The sequence below is a fragment of the Sorex araneus genome, chromosome 1 (assembly GCF_027595985.1).
Source record: "Sorex araneus isolate mSorAra2 chromosome 1, mSorAra2.pri, whole genome shotgun sequence".
NCBI lineage: Eukaryota > Metazoa > Chordata > Mammalia > Eulipotyphla > Soricidae > Sorex > Sorex araneus.
In genome coordinates, this window is record NC_073302.1 from 212,577,031 (window position 1) to 212,603,688 (window position 26,658).

The 26,658-nt window shown below is 36.7% G+C and overlaps 1 protein-coding gene across 1 annotated transcript in view; it reads right to left on the reverse strand.

The window, feature by feature from the left end:
• The window catches only part of ARHGAP15 (Rho GTPase activating protein 15), a 696,849-nt gene that overhangs the window by 57,871 nt on the left and 612,320 nt on the right, over positions 1-26,658 (reverse strand). The window contains exon 12 of the mRNA XM_004614082.3: positions 10,012-10,117. Within this exon, the coding sequence (XP_004614139.3) occupies positions 10,012-10,117 (106 nt within the window). The remainder of the gene's footprint in view (positions 1-10,011; positions 10,118-26,658) is intronic.

Genomic DNA, 26,658 nt, shown 5'->3' on the forward strand with positions numbered 1-26,658 from the left:
ATTCATTTCTTATCCTCTAATGGTCTTTACTAACAGAATGCAATAAAAGATCTAATAACATGTTCAGAAGAAGGTCAGGCCATAGGCATGGAAGATGGCAGAGTAGTAAGGAACACATGTTCAGGACCCAAATTTGAATCCCAGTACTACATGTCTATACCACATGTTCTTCCACCATTGCACCCCAGCACAACATGGTTATCCTGGTTGCCCATCCCCCTCTAAATGACATCACTCTCTCTAATATGACCCAATCATTGAACCATTTAGGCCTTTTGTATGACTCACTGGGAGTGGGCCCCCCAACCCCTGAGCCCCCAGGTATTCTGAGTACAGATTCTGTCATGCTTCCCATTCTGATATTTTGCTCTATGTTAATTAAGGATATCATCAACCAGCTAGCTCAAAGCCTGACTTCTGTCCTGGACATTACTTCTTTCCTCATCTCTTACATATACTCAACTACTTCCTGTTAAATAAACCTCCTCCATGCCTCTTGCATTCATTTTTTCCCTCTCAGTTTGTCAATATCTGCTCTTAGTTTGAGGTGAAACTTGATTGTCAGCCTTTGAATGGCTTCACAGCTTCCACCATTGCCCTTCTAGAAATCATTCTTCACACATACAAAGATTGTGATACACACCCCCATCACCTTATATCCCATATCTCTAATGTCTTCAGAGTGAATTTCACACTGCCTAGGAAAGTTTATGGTTTTGACAAAAGTTTAGCTTTCTCTCTTCCTTTCTTTCTTTCTTTCTTTCTTTCTTTCTTTCTTTCTTTCTTTCTTTCTTTCTTTCTTTCTTTCTTTCTTTCTTTCTTTCTTTCTTTCCTTCTCTCTCTCTGTCTCTCTCTATTTCTCTATTCCTTTCTTTCTTTCTTTCTTTCTTTCTTTCTTTCTTTCTTTCTTTCTTTCTTTCTTTCTTTCTTTCTTTCTTTCTTTCTTTCTTTCTTTCTTTCTCTCTCTCTGTCTCTCTCTATTTCTCTATTCCTTTCTTTCTTTCTTTCTTTCTTTCTTTCTTTCTTTCTTTCTTTCTTTCTTTCTTTCTTTCTTTCTTTCTTTCTTTCTTTCTTTCTTCATTCCTTCCTTCCTTTCTCTTCCTTCCTTCCTTCCTTCCTTCCTTCCTTCCTTCCTTCCTTCCTTCCTTCCTTCCTTCCTTCCTTCCTTCCTTCCTTCCCCCTTCCTTCCTCCTTCCTTCCTTCCTTCCTTCCTTCCTTCCTTCCTTCCTTCCTTCCTTCCTTCCTTCCTTCCTTCCTTCCTTCCTTCCTTCCTTCCTTCCTTCCTTCCTTCCTTCCTTCTTTCCCTCCCTATTTTTAAAAAATAATTCTGAGCTTACATACTGCCATGTCTCATGTTTTCTAATTCTCTAATCAGTCTCAGGGATTTGACAATTCTTCACCATACAATAGTTTTCTTCCCTTTCTATTTGCATGTAGTATTGTTTCTGGTTATAGGAGGTCTGTCTACCAAGCTGATAGCTGAAAGTCAATCTGCATCATCTTTCCGGTGGGCATTCCTTAGTTTCTTGATCCTAATACTCAGTTTTATTGTGTGATATTGCATTACATTTATTATACTCTTTTTAAAAAATTTATCTTCCCCAGGAGATTATAAGTGAGGTTAAAAGAATAGAAAGAGTACAGGAGTTGGAGGCGTGCAAGTTAAGGGGCCATACAACATACACAGTTAATCCATGCTTCCTCCCCTGAGAATTACTAGTTATAACACTAGCCCCAGAAGCACAAGGGAGGATCTGGTGATCTCATAGATCTGGTGTTCTCGCAGAGCACTATCGGGCCTGAGCAGCACCACATCTTGGAACCCCTGCACTGATCTGCTAGCCTGGTTGGCCTCGTATTGCTGGGAGAGTCTTTCAGGTCCATGTTGGCTACTTGGGAGGCCTCATTCACCAACCCCCTAGAGCCAATCCCCATCCCACAAATACAAGTGAGGTTAAGAGTCTCTGAATCTTACTAGTATTGAGTTGAGGACTCAGCAAATTTATTCTATAAAGGGTCAGATCGTAAATATTTCTGGTCTTGTGAAATTTGTTACAACAATTTAACTCTTGCCACTGCAGATTGAAAGCAGTCTCGGGTGATGCACAAACAAACAATTGTATGTGTGTCTCTGTGTGTCTCAGTGTGTCTTTTCCAGTCAAACTAGACCAGCAGCAGACTGGATGTGGATGTTAGGCCAGTGTGTACTGACCCCTGATCTAAAATAGCGCCTGCAACACTAAAGGCATTCACTCATTGAACATTTCCCGAAGGAAGGAGTGAATAGAACCTCACAGTTAACAAGCGTTTTCACAACTATGAATTTATTTGACCTACATAAGCAAAAGAGAGTTAGGGACATTAAATGGTTTTCCTCAATATTGTGCAGTTTCTAAGGGCTGAGGTTGGGACCTGAGCCTGTGTCTTCTCTTTCCAAATCCCGGGTTCTTTCCATTAGAAAAGGCCAAGATCCATATTGGAGAGGGTGGTGCAGGCTAATAAATTTACCTCTTCTGAAGGGACTACCCCAACTGTGGAACACCATTAATAATAGAAAAAAACAATGATATATGGGAAGGAGCCACTTTAAGTTTTGCTTTTATTTTTACCCCCATTATTAAGGGGTTAATGTTACCATTCAAAAGTTATATCGAAAGATCTAAAGTTAATAAATGCACTCCCATCTTAAAAAACCTTATCTTGCAAAGTCTTCCTCCAGAACGAGGGTCCACCACTGGAAGGATCACTGAACTTAGGCCTGAGCTCACAAAACTTATAAATCCTGTGCCATGATGTCTCCTAAGTAGATGACATTTTAATGATTACTACAGGGAGTTGGGAACTCTTGCTTCATCCTCACGGTCAGAGTAATTAATTTTCTTAACTACCAGGCCAAATTCTGCCACAGGAGTCCAGTTGAGAAATTTCAGACCCATAGGAAGTACATTAGCTCTTCAAAATGATTAGGGTGCCATTTCAAATACACAAGCAAAGGAGCTATTAGGCTTCTGGCTTATTTCAAGCAACTTGCAGCTCCCGTCCTTCAGGAGGGGAAAAAAAAAAGGAAAAGCCGAAGGAGAGAAAAAGAAAAATAATACTTTGCACAGGTTCCTTATTTTCCAGTAAAAATATACAGGCACTGCAAGTCCTTGGATATCAGGTATTGTGGTTGGGTGAGAGACCAAAGTGTACAAAAAAAAAGTGGTGGTGGGGAGGGTTGGGCTGCCAGAGACAGTATGAAATAACACATCCTGCTCCCAAGCACACTCAAACCGAGCATTGTGAGGTCTGGAAGGCAGAGAGCGTCACCAGTCATTGCTCCTGAGGATTGCAGAGAGGGTGGCAGTTCCATGTCTGTTCTTTAATCATATCTCCACATCAGCCTCCTGTTCCCCTCCACTCGCCTCCCCTGACTGCCCCCTCTGCCCCAACCGCACACCTCCCTGGCTACATTCAAGTACCAGAAATGCCCACCGTGCTTTTTCAAAGACAGGGTGGATAAATTACTTTCTCACCATTGTTTCCTCCTACAGCCCTTACATTTCTAGGGCTTCATCATTTAAGGTACCTCTGACATGCTTTTGTAGAATATTTTATTTTAACATCCATGAAGACCACAGAAAAGCTTTAAATATCCGTTTACTCTCACAAAATAGCCACAGCTCAACAGTTTCACCTTTCAACGAGGCATTCAGTTGGCATGCTTCCATGAGATTTGTCTATTCAGCCATATCATTTTTTCACCTTGGAATTCTGTGAACAGCTGGCGATTTTCTTAGAGTCAATGTAAAAGAGAAGATTTTAGCTCTTTTTTCAACCTATTTTACAAAGTGTCAATCTCCTTCAAGAATGTTTATTTGCACCTACGTTCTGTAGCAAATATCTTCTTCCAAGGCTATTTTTGAAACTCAATGAATGACATTATTTTATGTCATCTCTAAAAGATGTCCCTTTCTAAGACATTTTGACTTCTCTTAATCATGCATACCTGCATGGGAATTGAGTGTTCTTTTCTCTTTCCTTCCTCAAAAATTCGAGCTTGTTTTGCCTTCCAAAAGGCACACCACAAAGAAAATCGGCCAACCAGTTAAGTTTAGCTCCATAGAGATGCATTTGTTTTTACTTTTTATTTTTCTGTAACTATTCTGTATTTTATTCCGTAAATAAAATATTGAACAACAGCAACAACAACAGACTTAAACAATCACTAGAGTGCCTAATAGTAACGATGACAGGAGTCTCAGAACTTCAAAGGGCTGTGCCAGTTTCAGGTGGATATGTAGTTGATAGGATGCTAGAAGTGTTTACACATGTGTGTGTGGGGGGTGAGGCATAAGATAAGGGACTACAAACATCAATCTATGTCATCAGGCTTCCACAATGTCAGTGTGCTATTCTGTCTGGCAGGAAATTCTCACAGTGCAACTCATTTCACTAAGTTAAACAACACAGCAGAGAGTGGTCCCTTGGAATCATTAGTAACAGGAGGTACTCTGATCCAGAAACACAGGAAGACGTGTGCTTATCTCCAGCTTCTTCACACCTGCCTAAATTAAGATGTACCAGGTCATGTTTTCAGCAAGCTACCATCTTACGGGTAAAAATGGTCCGATCTGAGAACATAAGAAGTAGCCAGGTTTATTGAGAGTTGGTGAGAGAATTGATCAGAGATTTCACACGAGGTCTGGGCATATCCTGGAGGTGTCAGGTGTCCTGTCAAATGTGAAAACAGCCTCACTGGGAATTGAGGACATTGGCTGAGTCAGGCTAATATTAAAACTCAAGTTTAGAAAAAGATTCTGTGGTGAGATAGAGAATTTTCTGGATGCCAATGATTTTGGCAACGTAACTTATGCGATTCTCTCTATATTTATTTCATTAAAATTTACTTTATATGGGCAGAAAGATAGTACAGTGGGTAAGAGGCTCGCTTTGCATGCAGATGACCTAAGTTCAATGCCTGGCATCACGCATGGTCCCTCCAGCACCAACAGGAATGATTCTTGAACACATAGAACCAGAAGTAAACCCTGAGGCACTGCATTTTGGTGTGACCCCAAACCAAATTTCTTTTTATATTTATCCCATTATGAAAATAATAGCTGTTGATGTATAATGTGTATCTGTGACTTAAGATGTGGTAGGTGATGTGCATGACTCTTTATAAAAACATTCTTTTTCTTGGCATCACAGAAGTAGATTCTATTATGATCTCCATTTTACAGATGGGAAAACAGAAACTTAAGAGCTGTGACTTGTTCAAATTTACACTTCCAGTCAGGATCAAAGTTGGACTCAGGTTTACACCAACTCAAGTCCAAAATATGTTCTTTCTACTTATTCTCTTAGCCTCAACATTCCCTGTATTATATACCATTAATAGAAATATAACATTGGTAGGAGTGGTAAAAAAAGTAATACACTAAAGAAAAAAAACTTACTATAATTCAAAACTTGAAGAAAAAAGGGCCCTTGCATGTGGTGGACCCTGGTTTGATCCCTGAGCACACTGCCAAGACTCAGCTAGGTGTTGCCCCAAAACAAAACAGAAAAGCAAAAGGTAAACGGACAGAAGAAATATTAACATTTCCATACAGGTCATTAAAATATTTTGAGATATACTAATTTTTAACATATTGATCATTATACTGTCAAGTATTTAATATATTGTGACTTTATCTAACATGAGCATTTCCCTTGCTAAAAAAAATTTCCATGAACTACACTTCACTAAGCTGATACAACTTTCTTTTATCACTGAACACTTAGGTAATTCTTAAGTTTCCAGGAGTTCAGAGTACTGAAATAAACAAATTTATCTTGGTAAGCCACCTCTCTTCACTCATATCATATAACTTAGGGTATAGCCCCCAAAAAAAAGATAAATAGCCAAAGGTTATGAAGGTTTTAAAGGTTTTAATTTATGACAAATTAAGTATTTCATTGATTCCTTTCTCAGGCTGGACTATTCCAGTAACAGAGAGGCTTGATTAACACACATATGCCAAAAGGATGTTGAGACTATTTTATTGGTTTTTCAGGTTGTTATTATTTTTATTTTTTGGTTTAGGGTCACATTTGGTGGTGCTCAGGGTTTACTCCTGGCTCTGAGTCAGGGATCACTTCTGGTGGGACTTTGGGAACCATATGGGATGCTACGGATCAAACTTGGGTCCATGGTGCACAAGGCAATGCCCTAACCTCTGTACTATCTCTCTGGTTTATACCCTTTAAAAAATATAACATCATCCCCACCCCTTTTGTACACACTTGCAAAATAGAGAAAAAGAGATCTTTTTGTACAATATCTCATTTTGCTAATTCTTTTTATTTCTGTCAGAGAGACAGTTTTCACGGCATCTCAGCTTTTGATTTTGGACCATTTGGCTGTGCCCAGGAGCCGTACCAGCTCTGTGTATCTGTAGGTGGTTTGAGAACAACACAGTGTTTGGGATCAAGATGGGGGTTTCTTCAATGAAAAGCATGAAATGAATTCAGGGAGATACTCACTAATTCCCATCATTCTCCAGTTTTGAAACCTCAGCTTTACCTCCATGTCTGACTGAATATAGGGGATATAGAAATTAAAAAGAAAATAAAAGTTGGACTCTTTCCTCTGAACAGTCTTATGATTTGGGACTATTTCTTTCTGATAGTCATCACTTCAGTTTAACTGCAATTCCTGTGTGGTCGTCTGGTTTTAATTTTCTTTTATCTTATGCACCCGATGCAGGCTTGTCAGACAACAACATTAACATAAACATTGTAGACACCATGAAATGGCCTGCTAAAGTTACAATGGTTCTCTAGTTCTTATATAACTTCTTGGTCAGATGCGCAACCCCAAATTATTACCTATTGTCAAGTAAATCTTATCATTCTAGGTCCTCATTCCCGTTAACTTCATCTTAGTTTCACCTCCCTAACTTTGCAAACAAGTTAAATTTGATACTTTACTTAAATTTTCTAGAGATAGAACTTGCCGTTTATGTGATGATTCACAAGAGATGAGAGCAACCCCCAGTGCGTATCATGGTAATGTCAGTCGGAGAAAGTGGATATTAATAAAGGTTTCTGGTTGGTGTCATTTTGAGATGAAAACCTACTTGAATTCCTTGTCTCAAGCTATCACAGCAAAATATAGAAACTGACCTTGAATTTGATCTAAAAAGGGAAGTTGGAGACTATTCAGCTTCAGCAATTATTATATCAGTCTTATTTGTAAAATAATTACAATCCTTAAATTTTTTTTGATGGGCAGGACTTGTGTTCACCTTCAAGTCCACCTTCAAGTCCAACTGTGCTACATTAAACAATCACAGTTGGTAGTTTCTGTGCTCTCAAGGGAATGTTTAACTCAGAGCTGTGCAAAAATGGAGCTCGATTCTGTTGAGCAGAGTACGTAGGTCAAGTGGAATTTTTGGCACTTCATTACATCCCCTGACCCACACCAAACAAACTTCAAAATATATATATTTGCAACAATTTTGAATAAACACTACATGCAAGTGTTGACGGTAGATTTTCTGAAGAACTACCAAATGCATCAAGACTAAGGAAAACATTCTAATGATTCTTTCAAACATGAATATATTTAAATTCTCGTTAAACAATCTTCTTATTTAGTCTTCTCGGGCTTTGATGACATGCCACGATTGGCTGTTTATCAAAAATTTAGTAAGAAATGCTTAACAAGATATAATCATGCGCACACACTTGTGCATAATTAAACCCAGTTTATAAATCTCTGCAGGGGTGGAATATGGTCACACCACTCAAGAAAGGTTGGTGGTTAGCAAATAATACTCTTCTCTCCAACTGTAATGAAAAATCTTATGATGCAAATGCTGTTGAGGTGATGTGCTAAACTGATCTTATATTCTAGTAAAAAAAACCCTATCTATATCTTCATCAAATGAAAGAAAATTCAATAAAAATTAGGAGATGAATTTAGGTATATGAAATAAGATCAGGCATTAATTGCTAATGTTAGGATTGTAGAACATGAAGATGGAAGATTTTCATACTTTGAAGGGCCTTAACTATATGGCTCCTTATCTACATAGCTTATTTATTTATTTATTGTTCAAAGGCACATTTAGCTGACTCTCAATGTCTTCATTTTATAGCTGTACTTTTAGTGGTATAAAAAGGAATAATTGAAGCTGAGTTATGGATATTTCTCAAGTCTCTAAGAGTAAGTATTTCATAGCATTAAAGAGTACACTTCTCCATTTGTTTTATGACTTTATCCAGTTAAAGTTACTGAGATAAGAACTCCAGTATTTACTTGTAACATGAGCTCTATTTCATTGTGAGTCTGGATCTTGAGTACAAAGAACTAACATTTGCGGAATGTTTACCTAGTGTCAGGCATTTATATGCATTATCTCATTTAATTCTCATAATCGTAAGATATGGTTGATATTATTTAATCCAATTTTACATGCCTGGTATCATAAAGGAGTAGAGTATAAAGCAAGAATTTAACACAAGATTTTTTTTTCTCTATTCCTTTTAAACCTAGAACTCTTTTTACGTAAACCACACTGGGTTTTCCATTGTAGCCAATATTTGGAGGACACAAAAAGGAATGTCTTAACAACCAAAGATGTCCTGATCCTTGATAAACTGTTCACTTATGTGACTAAGGTAGATAAGAGATAGGCAGAGACACAGAAACATAGTGTGAATGGAGAGAAACTAGTTGCTTCTGCTTAGTAGACTGAGAGGAACTAGTGGACAAATTTCACTTTTAAATATTCATGCACCATATCTGCATAATTTGTGTGTGTGCACAATTGCACATATTGCATTTACACTAAAAATCATGCAATTGGATAATTGGAAAAAATGACTTCACACAAGGAATGGGTGATTAAGGTGATTAAAGAGAACTAATCGTACAAAAAAATCTGTGCAATCTGTTTGAAGCTCTATCAGATTTCAACATGATTGCATGTACATGGTGAAAACTAAACCCCCTTCGCGTGTATATTTTTTCCTTTTCTGAAAAAGATGTCAACAGAGGACAAATGGTAACATTTTAAATTTAAAGTCCAAAATGGAGCTACCTACTTTATTCCAATCTATCCCTTTTTCAGTACTTATCTATGTGGTTCACTACCATTTTGCCACTTGCAAAAGCCCTAAAACTGAGAGGTCCAGTTGATATCTCCTTGCATCTCTCTCTAATGTTCTAACTACTGTTGAAGCAAATAGAATCTGGTTCCCCTTCAGAATAAATACCTCTGCCCATTCTCTATGTGGACTCCATTCAACAGTAAGTCTTGCTTCTGCCTGAGCTATATGGTGGCCACAGTAAATAGATTGCCTTACTTTCATTTTGCCAATCTATTCTCTACATGGCATTCAAACATCTTGAATAATATCTCAAATTAGTAATAATTATGGCTCTTCATTGTATTTGTAATGAATTCCAAATTTCCAAGGTGACCCAACACCCATTTAACATGTTGCCTCAGTCCCACTACCATCCCATATATCACTTTCACCTACTTTCTGATTCTAAACATATTAAATTCTTTAGCTTTCCTGAGCTTTCCACTTTTTTGATCCTGGATGGGATACCTTTCTCTTTGAAGTTTACATGGAGAACATTATATTCATTTGAATCAACCTTTCACAGATGAGGAAATTGGGTTTCAGAGTTTCAGAAAGTTATTAGTGATTATAAAACTTGGTACATGTTTGGATGAAGCTCTGGACTCATGTCTGAGTCATTTCACACTCTTCTCATTATAACAGATAGCAAGGTAAAGATGACCCATACCAGGGCACTGATTATAATTCTGATAACCAGCAAATGTCTCCTGGTGGAAACAAAAGGAAAAATAAGTTTTGCAAGTTTTATAGGAATACTTAGATCAGTTAGATAGGAAAAAGTGAAATCATTGCATTTGGAAGCTCTTGTCTTAGAGATTTGAAATTAAATATTGCTTATTTAAGAGACAAATACACAATGGAACAACCATAAACCCCTAAACTCACTTATTTAGATGTCCGAAGAGAACATTCATGGTGTCACGATTTGGCGGAGGGAGTTTTTGCACAAGAGACTTTATAGCTTCAATTCTTTTGCTGTTGTCTTGGTTTTCTAAAAATAAACAAAAATGCAATGTTACAAAGGAATTAGATATCATAGGCATGAGGAAATTCTCTTAGGATAATTTTGAATCAAGACATAGTAACTTGCCTAATAAGCAGCAAAGAGAACAGATTCATTCAACATCTATAATTGGGAGGTTTTTTATTTATTCTGAATATTAAACTGTGTAGTATCCAAGAAGCCGCCCTAGTGTAACTAAAGTGTAATTCTTTTGTTAAGATCAAGTATTAAGTTCATTTTTATAATGTTTTACTATTTTACAAGATATGAAAGGGTGAACAATAAAATTCTTACAATATTTATGTACTAATCTCTGGAGTCTGTGAATACACAGTTTTACATAGAGAAAGAACTTTGCAGATAGGGTTGAGATGGGAATTCTTTTTTGTTTTAAATTTTTTATTAGTGAATCACCATGAGGTACAGGTACAAATTAACAAACTTTTGTATTTGCATTTAAGTCATACAATGATCATTACCCATCCCTCCACCAGTGCCCATTCTCCTCCACCAATGTTCCTGATACCTCCCACCACCCACACCCCATCTCCACTTCACCACCCCGCCTCTGCGGCAGGGCATTCCCTTTTGTTCTCCCTCCTTTTGGGTGTTGTAGTTTGCAATAGAGGTATTGAATGGCCATCATGTTCGGTCTATAGTCTACTTTTGGCATGCATCTTTCAACCTGAATATGTCCTACCAACATCCATTACTTGGTTCTCCCTTCTCTATCTGATCTGCTTTTCCCTGAGCTGGGGATTCTTATCTGAGAAGACTATTCTGGATAATGAGGTTAGAGGTGATTCTCAATGTAAATATAAGGGTGATTATTGAGGAAAGTAGGAGCACCTGAGTGAGGAAGATGCTGTAATAATGGAAGAATAAGGAGAAATTACCATATTAGTAGAGTCAGCAGCAAAAGAAAGAACAGGACCTCTGGAAAAGATAAGCAAATGGAATTTCCAGAAGAAACAAAGTGTTCCCAACACCTTAATTTTTGCTCAGCAACAATAAATTGGCATCCAATCTCCTGCATGGGGTTATTGTAATTTGTTATGTCAACAATGGGAACTGAGTATGACAGGGCACACCTTAAAGTGTGGAAGAGGAAATAATTTGTAATGTATATCTATGTTATTTTTGTCACTCAAACACACATCTTTTCCTCAGAAAAATATAAAAGTATTCAAAATATTCAAAGCATGATACTTAAATGCATTAGAAAAATTAAAATTTCAAAGCTATATTCCACATAGATTAGTTTTCTTTGTGGGTGCATTTTTGTATGTGTGCATGTGTGCATGCGTGGACAGGATACTTTTCCTCATTTTGTTTTTCTTCCTTTATAGGTGTGGATGGCATGATAAGATCTGAATTCCTTTATACCCTATCAGAATTCATCTTCCAGCTTCTTTGACAGCTATAGTAGCCATATGATCAAGACTGGCCCATGAGATCAAAGTTAAAGGGTCAGTTTGGACTTCTGGGGAGTCTGTGTACCAGGAACTGATTTAGTATTTTAACCAGTTAACTTTCCCCCTTCTGTTTCTCTCAATGTCTCTTTCATTAGATGACTTTGAGCACTGTGGTCATAGAAACTGGAACAATAGCTAGAAGGAGCATTCCTGAATGTTGGGCAGACAAGTCATTTATTTCTGTGTTTGGGTTTCCTTGCCATAAAAAAATAATTTTGTGTACTGAAGCTTTGCATATGGGATTCTGATATTAATGTCAAATACAGGTCCAAATATGATACAGTTCTGACAATACAATTCATAAGTTTTCAAAAATATATCAGTAGAATTTATTTGAGGATCATAAAGTAAACCACTTGTTTAAAAAATAAAATAAATATTAGGAGAGTTGGGAGAAGAGAGGAAAGAAGGAAAGGACCAGAGAATTGCTAATTGCACTGAAATTTCTGACCACAGAAATCAGAGGCTCAATAAAAGGGTCCCTGGATCCCAAAGACTACAGAGGTAGCAGTTATAAGTAACATTTGATGGATGATACCTGGAGTGTGCAGTTACCTTCGCAACCTTCAGATTTAAGGAAAAATATAATACAGTCAGGGTGAGCCTACAAGTGTTTTCTGTAAGTTAACTGGAAATATTTAGATTTGCATGGTCACTGCTTTCGTGCTGGGGCAGGAATTAAAACTATACCGATTCTGCTTAAGCACATGGTAAAAGAACTATAAACTTCTCTTTAGCCAATTCTGTCTCTTTGTTCCATTATACTTATTTCATTTGTTCATAAATGCTCCGTATTTATTTTCACTTTTTGAATATTCCTTTCAATTTTTTCCATTAAACTTGGAATTTCCCCATATGTCTAAGTAGCTCCTGTACTGGTGTATAGTAGTTCATATGAATGAAGAAGGAAAATGTAAATGAAATAAATATAGAAAATGTGGACTGGAATAGAGAGTACTGGGTTTGGACTTTTTAACAGTATTTTTTATTAGCTGTGTGGTATTTTCCCTGAAAAATATCTAATAGACCAGTTTTACAGACTAAACAAGATAGTAAGTAATGTATCTAGCACCACAACTTGTAAAAGAGAGAGTACTCTATAAATGGTCACCCTCTAAGCTCTAATTACCTTCTTTAAGTCCCATGCTGGGTCTGGCTCATCTTGTACATTTAGCTGTAAGCATATAATTTGGCCACAGATTACATTCAAAATATATATGTTAATTTTGAAGTGGTTGATGCCAACCAGTGAATATACAATTTTTACAATAGCCTGACATTTCACAACACCAAATACTTAGTGATAGGCTATAAGATGAATGAGCTGACAGGTGAACAGTTCAAGACTCCTTCTAAAAAGAGATGTTTTGGGGCCAGAGCAATAGCACAATGAGTTAGACCTTGTCTTGCCTGTAACAACCATCTTCCACACCACAGATGGTCCCTTGAGCCTGCCAGGAGTGATTCCTGTGTCAGGAGCAGGCCCTGAGTACAGCCAACTATGGCCCGAAAACCAAGAATAAAAAATAAATTAAAAAAAAGTAGATATCCTATATATGCTTGTGAAAAAAATTCTACATGATGAATATTTCTAAAAATTTATTTTTCTTACTTGTATACTTATGGAATTGAATAAATGGGGCAGTGAGGCAAGCATAGCTGTGACTAAGTTACACTGAACTAGTGAAGGGGAACCACTGTCACTGTCGTCCCATTGTTCATCGATTTGCTCGAGCAGGCATCAGTAACGTCTCCATTGTGAGACTTGTTACTGTTTTTGGCATATCAAATGTGCCACAGGGAGCTTGCCTTGCTCTGCCATTCTGGCGGGATACTCTCGGCAGCTTGCCAGGCTCTCCAAGACGGATGAAGAATGGAACGTGGGTCAACTGCGTATAAGGCAAATGCCCTACCCGCTGTGTTATCTCTCCACCCCAATTACAACACAATTAGAACAAAATCTTTGAAAAGGTAATGGAAAAGCAGTGGCTTCTCATTCAAATCAATACCACACCCACTCTTCCATAGCTTGTAAAATCATAAAATGCAACACAGGCTTCTAAAAGAAGGAGCATCTAAAAATAAATTTGGATATATTAAAATGGTAATGGAACCTTTTCAGATCTGGTTATTGATGTGTCATATTAGGAATTAGAGCTAGCATTTATGATACAGGAGTGGCTAATGAGCAGAGATGCACACACAGCTTCCTAAAGATGTGTCAACTATCTTCAACTGATCCAGTGAGCTTCTGAAAGACAGCATTTTCTATTAATATTTTTCTTTCAGCATATAGTTTCTTTTTGTGAAATATTGAGAGTTATGAAAAGACTTTGAAATATCCTTATCTTCTTTTTTTTACATTATATTTGCGTGTTTGTGATGGGGCAAGATTTTTTTCTGCATGGAGAATTAGAATACTCATAGATAAATGTATCACTGTCACTGTCACTGTCATCCTAATTGCTCATCAATTTGCTCAAGCAGGCACCAGTAACGTCTCCATTGTGAGAATTGTTGTTACTGTTTTTGGCATATCAAATAGACCACGGGGAGCTTGCCAGGCTCTGCTGTGCGGGCGAAATACTCTCAATAGTTCTTATAAAGTAGATAAATGTACTCTATAAAAATTACAAAAAAATAGTTTCTCATGGAATGAAATCTACATCTCTCTCCTTTGCTCAGATTTGATTCTATCCTTATTGCTTTATGATTGATTTTTGTGGTTTTACTATTTTTATACCTCTATTTTAGTTCTTCGCCTATATCCAAATAGTCTCTTAATTCTCTACGCTGTGAGTTCACAATGGCAAGCAAAACCTTTCCATAGCATTTAATATTTGCCACTCAATAGTGACAAATATACATAAGCATATAAATACACATCATTTACATGCATATGTTAAATTATCAGACTGTATCTTGCTTATATCCACTGCTAACCCGACCAGGCCATAATGTCAAATTACACTTGGTTTTGTTGTGAATGAGCTTCTTCAAAAACAACTCCAGGCTACTTAGTGAAGTAACAGTTCTACATGATGTTAGATAGACTTTAATGCTATGATAAAGATGTGGCTTTATAGTTCTACCCTGATTCATGGTTTTGAGGACATATTTTAAAAATAGATCGTTTTATGATAGTTACATTTGCATTTATCTGCATGAAATGTGGCTACTAAAACAAGGACATTTACAACCAAATGCCTTTGTACAGAGATAAGATAAAGTTATAGAGTGACAGAAAGAGTTTTGTGTAGTGCAGAACTCTGTACTTGATGACTCTCTGCACACTTCTCTGGCCTTATCATCGATGTATTTATTATTCTTAACATATTTATAGTCACATGCTAAACCACACTTCAAAATTAAATCTGCCTTGTTACATAGGTCCACCCAGAGGCTTAAAGACCAGACTCTCCTATTAATCAATGTATAGGGAGTTCCATTCATTCTATTTTTCTATAACTTCTAAAGGACAACAGTACCCTTTGTTTTAGGGGAGTCAGCTATATCACAGCTGTTCTTCAGGAAGTTCTTCAGAAATATATAATGCAACCCATATGAAAACATGATAGTCGCTTATAGCCATATCTATACTGGAAGAAAAGAATCCTTTAGTTTCTCTTCAGTTTATATTTTATTTTTGACCCATAACTAGTTCAGAATTGAAAGAATATCCTGGCTTAAAGTAGGAAGGAGAGATAATCTCTGAACATTCAGAGTATTTTCCATCTCGTTTTGTCTTAGTTTTACATCACAACTATCTTTTATCGATAATTTTTATTGAAACAAACTTTGTGAATATCATTATACATGTTTCAGACAAAGAAGATTTTTTTTTTATCAATTTCTACATATAGATTTACTACATTATAATCAACCCAAAGATCTAGTCTCCATTCGACACCACACAATTGACCTCTTTCACCCTACTTATCAAAACTTCTATCTCCTCCCCTTCCCAGGGAAAGGTATTTTATAACATTTTGTTCCTACAGTCTCAGAGTTTGAGAATTTATTATGCTGTTATTTTTGTTTCTTTGCATATGTGTGAAATCCTATAGTTGTTCTTTTCCACCACTTGACTTATTCAACATATTTTAACTGCCACAATATTTTCAAAGTTCATCCATGTTGCTGCAAATGGTAGTATGTTACCTTTAAATGTTTTTTTAAATTTTATTTTCTGGGCCTGGAGTGATAGCACAGTGGGTAGGGCATTTGCCTTGCATGCAGCCGACATGGGTTTGATTCCCAGCATCCCATATGGTCCCCTGAACACCGCCAGGAGTAATTCCTGAGTGCAGAGCCAGGAGTAAACCCTGAGCATCGCCGGGTGACCCAAAAAGCAGAGAAAAAAATTCTTTTTCAAATGGATTTCTTATGTTGTAAGTTGAGGTAATATGTTCACAAGAGATTAATATCTATGTTTGGCATATACTCAGTTCCTGCGCTTCACCAGCACCCAAGGGCCCAAGACCCTTCATCACACACGTGACTTCTAGTTCTCCTTTCCCTCCCTAAATCCTTCTCCTGCCACTTGGTAACTTCAGCTCTGTAGTCCATAGCCTAGAGAGTTATTCCTATGTTTGAGAAGCAATATGGTTTTCATTGAAACCTATTTAGAATGATGTGTTGGGAAGGGAAAGGGGATTGGAGTGTGTGTTTAAGAGAGAACATAGGCTCTTCAGTGGAAATAAGCAAGCAAAAAAACATGGGGACAAGTGAGATGCATGTTCAAAGGAGAACGTGGCTTGAAGAGCCAAGCTGCCAAGAGACTTTTAAAAAATTATTTATTACATACTATCTAGTCCCTTGCTTTGTTTCCTTGTAGAATACATGTCAGGGATATCATTCATATACTGGGGTTTGATTTTCCACTTATGTTTTGTTGGATGTATGTTGCTTCCAAATCTTGGCTATTATGTATGATGCTGCAAAGAAAGACGGAGGCATATAACTCTTCAGATTAGTGTGCATTTCTTGTGGAAATTTCATGTTTTGCATAGATACCCAGAAGCAAAATAACTAGATCACATGGTAGTTAAAATCTTAACATTTTGAGGAGACATACTTTATCTCCTCACCTTTGAAAATACTTGTTATTTCTGATCTTTTTGATAATAGACACCAGAGAGTACTTTTGTTTGTTTTAGAATGTCTTACAACTAGAAACAAATTTTTGAAGATAATCTTATAAATTAGGAAACTTGGGTTGGGTATAAGGAGTTGTCCGAGACATGTCAATGACTAACTGCTCAATAAATTCCAGTAAGTAACTTACACTTTTTTTAGATACAAACATCCCAAGGCAAAGTCAGAATTCACACATGGATATAAATTGATACATAACTCAGATTCATGTTTTAAAAATGAGAAGCAGTAGTGACATCCTTGGTGACACAAGAATTCCGAACGAACTAGCTTAGAATTTTTCCTCTGCTATAGGATTTAGGGCATGTTGCTTGTTTCTTGATGCATTCAGTTCATTAATCAAAAATACCTAACAAAGAAACCAACTCACCCAATATATGTGACTCTTAGAATGTTTTGGTAGGATCAAATGTGTCAATGAACATCAGCACAGTCTGTAGCACTGTCATCCTATTGTTCATCAATTTGCTCGAGCTGGCACCAGTAACATCTCCATCTTGTTATTACTGTTTTTGGCATATCGGATACACCACGGGTGTATGCCAGACTTTGCCGTGTGGGCAGGATACTCTTGGTAACTTGCTGGGATCTTCGAGAGGGACGCAAGAATTGAACCCGGGTGGGCTTCATGCAAGGCAAATGCCCTACCCCTGTGCTATCACTGCAGTCCTCAATGAAACATTAATGCACATATATTAAATGTTCATTGAATATAAGTCCCATTTCAAGTAAGTTATTTTTTCTGAATCACTTTTGTTAGCCCTAATACATAATTGCTCTATTAAGTTTCAAAATTATATAGAAGCATAGAAAAAATTATTCAAGTTTGTTAATTTGAGTAACTTTTAATAAAATATTTTGCTTTCGTGAACTCAATTTTAAGATAATAATATTTCCTAAAATTCAGCAACCTAAACTTGTCATTCAAGCCCAACTTCCTTAAATTTTTAGCAATGCTTCTCTGTCTGATATGAAGAGAAAAGAAATGGTTGACATCTCAGCAAGCAATCTTCACAGGAAAAGCATGACTATATTGTCCTCTCTCAAATTTCTAGTTTCAAAGTAATTTGGGAAGTGTCATTGTGGCCAAGTACATTTCTGAAACTTACAAATGATACTTACTCACCCTCAGGCAATAATCTATGCTGAGAAGGTAAGACTGGATAGTTTGTTTCTTTGAATTTTCTTTTCCTGTGAGAATTTTCTTCACACTTGATTTACTTGTTTTGTAACAACTCTTATTATTTTGCATCACTTGACCTCTTTCTTATCCAAAACCAATCATTCAAGTAGCTGGCAATTTGAGACATTAATCAAGTACATTTTTCATAAAGGTAGAAGTCCTACAAATACAATTCTCTAGATTTGAAAGTTATTTGATGGTGGTAGTGGGAGGAACCGGGGCCCACAGTCAGCCCTGTGTATTTCAGGCATCATACGGGGTGCTAGGGATCAAACCTGGGGAAACTGTGTGCAAGACAAGTGCCCTACCTGCTGTATTATTGCTCCGCATCCAATCTGATTTCAATTACACTTATAGTGTATTTTTTTTTAAATCCCACCTCCAAACAATAATATCTACTACACAACTAGGGAAACACAAACTATGGAAAACCTGCCCGTCATTTGGATAAAGATATTTTTTTAAATGACGCCCATCAACTTAATCTATATTCATTTAGAACAAAAGACCTCTGTAAAAAGCTAATAGCTACTATAGTGAACTGTATGGCTGATCAGTTTGTTTACGTGGCCTTACAGTGACATTAGAGCTGGGATGAGTTAATAGCAATCACATCAAAATCTTTTAAAAAATGAAAAATAGAATAATTTTATGATTCAGCTTTTTTTTTTATAGCTCCGAGGTTATTGTACAAGAAGAAAAGCGGCAACATGTGGCAACTTTAGTCAGCATTTCTGAACTGGGAATGATAAACACCTCTGCCCAGCTCTGGCATTTATCAGGACTGAGATATTATTACCACATAGAGTCACAGCATGGTTACTGTTATCATCGAAAAAAAGAGCCAGCTAATCTTAATGGTTTGTAAAGCCGTTACCTGCACTGGTCTGACATTTATCATGATCATTTTACCACATGGGTCCTACATAGCAAAGGTCTTTTATCTGGAAGGGACATCACTATGAATTATTATTTGCAGCTAGGTAGAAAATTGTATGTTGTAGATACCTTTTCTCATTATAAATCACATAGTCACATTTCACCATTTCCCCCCAGAAAGCTGCTGAGGCCAGGTTTTTTGCCACAGCTTTCTTTCTTCTCACTCCTCCCCTCCCTTTCTAGTTTTTTGAGCATCTTAGCCATTTTTTCATTAGAATTCCTAATATAATTTTTGAAGAACCACATACATGGTAGGCGAACATGTGGACACATTTTCATTACAGAAAACTTTCCACCAAAGTCTGTTAACAGAATTGCCCAATATTTGAGAAACTGAGCTTGATAAACTGTCTACTATTTTTTTCTTGAATGCTTTTTCTCTCTTCTGCCTTGGTGGCCACACTTTTCTCTGTTGACCTTGTTAATTGAATATGTAGCAGTAGATAGACAAAATCTTTGATGCTTGTTTTGAAATACTCAGACCACGTATGCCATTGCCTGAAATTTTGAACTTTGATATATGCTCTCATGATGAGTAAAATACAGTTTTATGTTGTTAGCTTGTGAGATTTTGCAGACTGTTTTAGTAAGTTACAATGGAGTAGATGGTTCCCCCATTAAATTTGTTTAAAAAGATGCTAAGTTCTACCTCTAGTTTCTAATGACATTTAAATATATAGCACAAAAGAGATAAGGATATTCAAAGGTACACTGATTTAGAACCATGGGATCAAGTCAGCAAAGTGAAATGCATTAATTTGACAACGGAAAATTAGAATGAAAAGCTCAAATTGTTTACCATGGAAAAGAAATGAACAAATCCTCTTTTTAACAAAGATTGAGACAACCAATCTTCTGCAAGAGATATTTATATATTTTCTTCTTTCTCAAGTGTTCCATTAGGAATAAACAAACCAGAATTCTGCACTTTTATAATGAAGAGGAAAGAGAATTCTTTGCCATTTTTGCATTTAGGAAGAAATGTGCAAGAAGAATGTGACAATTTAAGCAAATCAAGATTATTTCAAATGGATCACAAACGGGACTTTGTGGGATATTTTATACTAGCATGTGAAGCAAACAGTAAATTTGAAAGGAGAATTTTCTCAATGGTCTAGTTCTGATGTGTTTTCCCATTTCTTTGTGTGTTTAAAAGAGGTTTGGATGTGGTGTTTAATATTGCTTCGACTCTTTTGCAAATGAGTTCTGGAGAAATATTCTCACATGAAGGAAAGCTGATGTGTTGCAATGCTGACAGCAGCTGGGGGGATATGAATGAAGAATCCAGATTCCCAAGTCTGGATTTAGCAAAAATAAACACCCATCATTCCATTAAAAATTCACCATTTTCAATGCTGATGGGCTTCGATAACTGATCACACTCTCCCTTTGAGGAAACTAATATTTTTCTCAAACAACTCCATTCTTTGTGGGCGGGTGGGGAGGGGGCTTTAACTCCAAGTGTGCTGTAATTTTCAGTGATGTGCAGTAATTTGCCTACTTTGAAGAATTTGGTTCCATATCAAATTATATAACATTAAAATTTTTCTCCAGTCTGTTTCAAAGACTTGTGAGACATGCTTGCATGCATTTAGGTGTTAAGGGTGTGTGTGTGTGTGTGTGTGTGTGTGTGTGTGTGTGTGTGTGTGTACACATGCGCATGCAAGTGCACACACATGGAGTCATATAGAAAATTAATTTGTACTTGCACTTCTCAAAAGGACTTGCACACACTGACTTTTCTCTAAAGCTTCACTGTAGAGAAGTGATCTAATATTCAAACATTCAAACATACAGCCTTGCCAATCAAATGAAAGGCCACGTTGATCTACAAACAAACAAATCAACCATCAACAGACAAGCTCTTTTATCAGTTTTTTTTTAAATTTCAAAGTGACTCTTGTTCTAGCTTCACATCAATCTACCATTATTGACTCCCCCTCCCCCACCCCGCACTACAGTGTATTGTGTTGGGAGCACTTGCAATAATTAGCGAGGGATTTTGCCGCTTAGATTTTTCTCTTTTTCTGGGGAACTGGGTGAATTGTGGAGAGCTAATGAAAGTCAGGGACTTCTAGCAGTGGTTGGAGCCAGGCACAGCGCGGACAGACGCTTTAAGCTTCCCACTGCGTTGCAGTGTAAGCTTCCCTGCTGTTATGTTTACCATAGTTTTAATGTCTGTGAAAAAATTCCTGATGCAACCGAATTATGCTATGCCCTCTTGTTTATTTAACCCTACCCCACTTCCCAGTCCCAATTTAGCGGACTCCTGTTGCCCCTGCCTATTACACAAAGCTCTTTCTCAACTTTGTGACCATCTAACCACTTCAATCCTAGCCATCAGAGCCTAACGGCGGTGTAGCCATGTCTGGAGGGTCAGATTAGATCTATTAGAAGTTTCAGGAGGATGATGAGTTTCTTGTGGCACCTGATAAAAGACATTCTCTGTAACACACTTGAATTTTATCAGAGGTGATCCTGAAACACTGAATTTAATCAACTGGCATTGACAAGACTAGCTTGAAATGCAAATGTAGTGATGAAACGCACAGCATCTTTACAGAAATCTATTGAAAGACCTCAAACTATCACTGCAAACTAAATAATGTGCTCTAAGATGAAAACAACCAAAGTGCAATTTTAGTCAATTTATTCTTTGTCCCTTCCTCAAAAAAAAAAGGTTATTGCAAAGAAAATGACCATTCCATTATATTGCAAATTGATGAGTTCACCAAGTGTGATGTACAGTGAAGTTTTAATGAATATTCATACAACTCATTCAGTCCATTAACAGGACTTAAGACAATGAGGATGCAACTCATTCCCGTTTAGATAGTGGGAGGAAAGTGGAATTAATAGCAGAAACAGCACTTGGAAAAGTTTAACTTTAATGTCTCAAACTCCAGGTGCCAGAATTTTAGGAAAATAACCAATAATAGCCATTTTTTACATATTTGATGGGACTGATTATGCAATGTGCAACTCTAAATGGCTTATAGCACATTGTAGCATGGTTCCATCCCATTGGCTGCAGTAGGGTGCAGGCAGATGGATGACAGTGACAGGGAGAGAAGTGCTTTTGCTTAGCCGTGCGTTAAGATGCCATCCAGAAGCACTGTGCACTGCAGACACTTCATTAGGATGCCAGGATAATGGTAAACTACCACTCAGAGTGACACCCCATTTCCTGCTTACTGAGCGCTCCAACCTCGGCAGATGTCAACAATCTCACAGTGCTACAGAGCAGACCTAACTTTGCAGCCACGTTGACTCCAATTTTTTCCTCCTAACAGAGCCATACATTATGTGCAATATGTAACAGCAAACACCTCACCGAAAACAAAATCTGCCCTGTTCGTTATGAAGGGTGTGAGTAATTTTTTTTTCTTTTGAAAGAGGAGGGACAACAACTTGGGTAGAATATGTCCATTTACACTCTCACCTCAAAATTTCTTGCTACAATTTCCATTTGCTAATCAGTTCAAAGCGTTAACTGTCTTGTGAACTCTGTTAGTAGTTAAACTATGATCATGGGGATATGACTGCTTCTTTTAATTATTGTCCATTGCAAAGGTAAGAGATTGTGGAATTCTTTTGTTAAAGATTTTAGATTCAATTTTGGTACGGTTCTTAGTTGTCTGCCAAGAAAAGGCTGATTTGAGCATCTGGATGGTATTTCCTTTGCAAATGTATAACTTGAGGCCATTCACACACCTCCTTACCAGAAATTCAAGCCAATAGACAATTTTTCCCCTATGGTGTAAAGTCCAAAATTCTTTTTGTAAAGAACTAAGGTATGTTTTAGATAATGAAAAGGGGGAAAAAATCTCCCAAATGGAATAAAAAAAATCATACTTAAAGATCTATTATTTTCATAAATGATGGATTAAAATTTTGTCACTCTACTTAGAAGCTCAAAGGCCTTGAAAATAGCAAAACTAAATATATACATACTTCTGTTCAGAAGAAGTAATAGGTAGAGGTCACACTTCAATGGAGAATTTGAATGAAAACTTTTAATATGATGTGCCCTCAAAAGAAATGATGTGAATCTTGACATCTAGTTTTAAAGTACTATTTGTTTGGCAACACCAAAACATATCTTGGGATTTGTCACAAAATATGCAGAAGATAAGCTAGAAAATAGACAAGAGTTCTTAAATAGTGACTGACAGGTGACATGGTGGAAAAAAATATTAAAGTTGTTTTCTTTAAACTGATTGAACTTAATTGTAAAATGCTGACCACATATATGTAATATTGAACCACTGAACCAAAAAGCCCATCTTTCTGAAAGGAAACAGAAATGACCTCTTTTTTTAAAATTTTGTGATTTCATAATCAAAGACCCATACTTCTATATCTGAGAAATTGGGCTGTACTTTTCCCCCACAACTACTGTTACTGTAGTGTGAAAAAATCTCCTTTCTTACTCACAATCTCTCCCATTCTTGTCGTAGACTAATACTTCAAGTTTTTTCTTGCAATACTTCATAGATAGTGATATACTATAAAATCACCAAGGGATTTTAAATGCAAGGGAGCATAGGTGTGGTGATAATGGTGCTTACTACCATAGAAATGTAGTAACATATGCAAGTCATAGGAGGGTGGGGACTGGCAAATTTCTATTTGGCATAAAGTCTTGGAAATCTTATCTTTCATGTTTTTCTTTCAGAATATAAAAGAATTAAAGATAATGGTCGTTGAAAAATCATTGTCAGGATAGAAAGGCCATACCATCAGAAATGTGCTAGAGTATAGATAGGAGCTGTCATTACAAACTAGACTTTTGTATTGATTCAAAATAAGAACCAAATTAGAACCAAAATGGACAGTAAGAGGGTAAGATTTTCTCTATAAATATGCCTATATATATACATATCCAAATTATAAATATATAACGTGGATACATTTTTACATTTAGAGATAAGCAATTTTAACAAAATTCCCAGGCCAACACAAACACTCATTTTAGAGAACAGTGTCTAGAAGTGTAGTAGTCTCAAAAGACTATGAGATATTTAGCGAAAGTAATATCTGCAATTCTAAACAAGAAATCAAAATAAAGGTCAAACTAAAGTTCAAATTAAAGAATTCAATCCATCAAGGAACTGAATCAAGGGTCTGGAAAGCCAAAAGGGAAATACAGGATAAAAAGATACTAAGATAAGAAGGTAGATGGTGATAGCACAGTTGGAATACTAAGGTGCAAAACAATATGAAAATTTGCATTAGTTGCTGAATTGTCAGTGCAGAGTAAGAAATGCAGAATAATGTCAGTGACATGGAGGACATACAAGAGAAGTTTCTCCAGAATGCTTAAACACAAATTGGAAAAGTTATCTTGGAAGTCAGAGAATTAAGAGATTATTTCCATAAATTATTAGAATCCTTGAGAAAGAAAGTAAAACATTTGAAAAAATGCAATACACATGAACAAAAGTAAAGAAACCCTTTGTGAGTAAAAATTAAAATTATGTTAGTACTGAAAATTATAGCTGGGTTCTAAGAAACTTAGTTGAGATATTATACTGATATATCCTGTTGAAATTTTGGAAATGTAAAGCTCAAGTCCTCTCCTACAAATATTTGAACAAATTTTTTTTAAAGTAAGATATTCTAGGCCCTCTCAAGTTTGCCTGACTAAATTGTAGAATAAATCAATCCTAAAATAATTCTAAAGGAAAACAAAACTATCTACTGTGTAGGAGGGAAAGTGAGTTTCCAAAAGTGTGCAGGATCCCATTATCTCCTGCATAGTAAGACTCAGAGGCATAACCTCATGTGTGGGAAGATTTCTAATAGCACCTTAAGAAAAAGTTTTAGTTAAGAACTACGTAACTTCAAATGATGAATCAAAATTTGTTACTCAAGAATAGAAACATTGCAAACAATATACAGAAGTTCCCTTTGGATTTTCCATCTTGGCTTCCATTTCAATCTCAGTATGAGGAAATGTCTTTCTTGTTTGCGGGGGTGGGAATATGCCACACCCTGTGGTGCTCAGGCCTTACTTCTCCCCCTGTGCTCAGGGATCACCCCCAGCATGGCTTGGGGTACCTTATGGGATGCCAATGATGGAATCTGGGTTGGCTGCATGCAAGGTGAGCACCCTACCCACTGTGCCCATTTTGGCCCCGGAAGGGTCCTACCAGTTCAGGAGAGCTCTGGGGATATATGGTAGCTGCTGAAAACAATGACTGGTGCCACTCAATTCTTCTGCTGATGAACACCGTTATTGGAATATTGCATTGCAGAGTTAATAGACAATATTTCTCTTCCCTCTTATCTGGTCTTACTCTAAACCAAAGCTTAGAGTACAGCAGAATATTTACTGTTATTGCTAAGAATCTTTGGTGGATATGCTTTGCATCTATAAGTTTTTAGTTTTGAAAAAACTGAATTGAGAAACAAAGTGCTAAATATCAAAAAATCCAGGAATGAGAGATCAAACCTCCAAGGTGATAAAATTCAGAGTAATTTAAATTTTCTTTCTTTTGCCTTTTGGTTTAAGTTACCTTCAATCAGTGCCTGGTATTTATGCAATCAGTTAAAAAGAACTTTGATTCAAGGTATGTAGATAACATATAATTAAGCTTAGCTCAAGAGTTAACTAAAAATACTGGTAGAAAATGTACCCAAATCACCAAAATATTAACCATGATAAACTACATTTAAATAGGAATATAGATAATACCCTCTCATTTAAATTTTTTTCAAAATTTTCTTTAGCATGTGTTACCTTAATAATAAAAGTAACTCTATTTGATACTGAATCTTAATTTGGTACAGCAACTTTTAGTTGCTAAATGTCACAGAAAAATAAACTATTTCATTTATTATTCTCATCAAACATTTCAAAGAAAACAACATGCCAGACTTTTTTCCTAGGTGTTTCTGTGGCAAATCCTTTTACTCAGAGTATGATTTTCAGAATCAGGAGACAATATCAATGGTTCTGGGCACAAGTTACTTATAGGGTGATAAATAGCAAATAACAGTGCTAGGGAACAATTTCAAGACTGAAGAATGACCAGCAGTCAATTCAGAAGTCTTAGCTATGTAAATATATTCTAATTTCATATTTTATTTCTAGTTCTTTGTCAATCAAATAATTTTCTAAGGAATTATGTTGCCAATTGAACTGAACTAAAGATGAAAACAAAACCTATGAATACAGTACAACGTACAAGGCAAGGATGAAATTTCATGCTAATATTCTAAGTTAAAAGTAGGGGAGGTTGTTATTCACTTTATTCCTTTACTACCCCTGCAAGCCATCAAAGATCTCTGTTTTTTGTTCTACTTAATTTTCGGGGGCAAATAAAGTATGAATATGAATACGGATAACTTAGGACTGGAAGAATAGCACAGTGGGTAGGGCATTTGCCTTGCATGAGGCCGACCTGGGTTCGATTCCTCTGTCCCTCTCAAAGAGCCTGGCAAGCTACCAAGAGTATTCCGCCTGCAAGGCAGAGCCTGGCAAGCTACCTGGGGTGTATTCGATATGCCAAACACAATAACAACAATTCTCACAATGGAAACGTTACTGGGGCCTGCTCAAGCAAATTGATGAACAACGGGATGACAGTTCCACAGTGCTAATTTTCAGGGGAGGGGTACTCCCAAGTATTCTCAAGAGCCTGGGACCCCCACCAGTGATTCTCTGCCAACTGGGCGAGTGTTTCAATGAAAGGAATGGAGAAAAGCCTTACAACTTTGGCCCTGGGGTGAGGGGAAAAGTGTGGGGGACATTCCAGTTGTTCCGAACA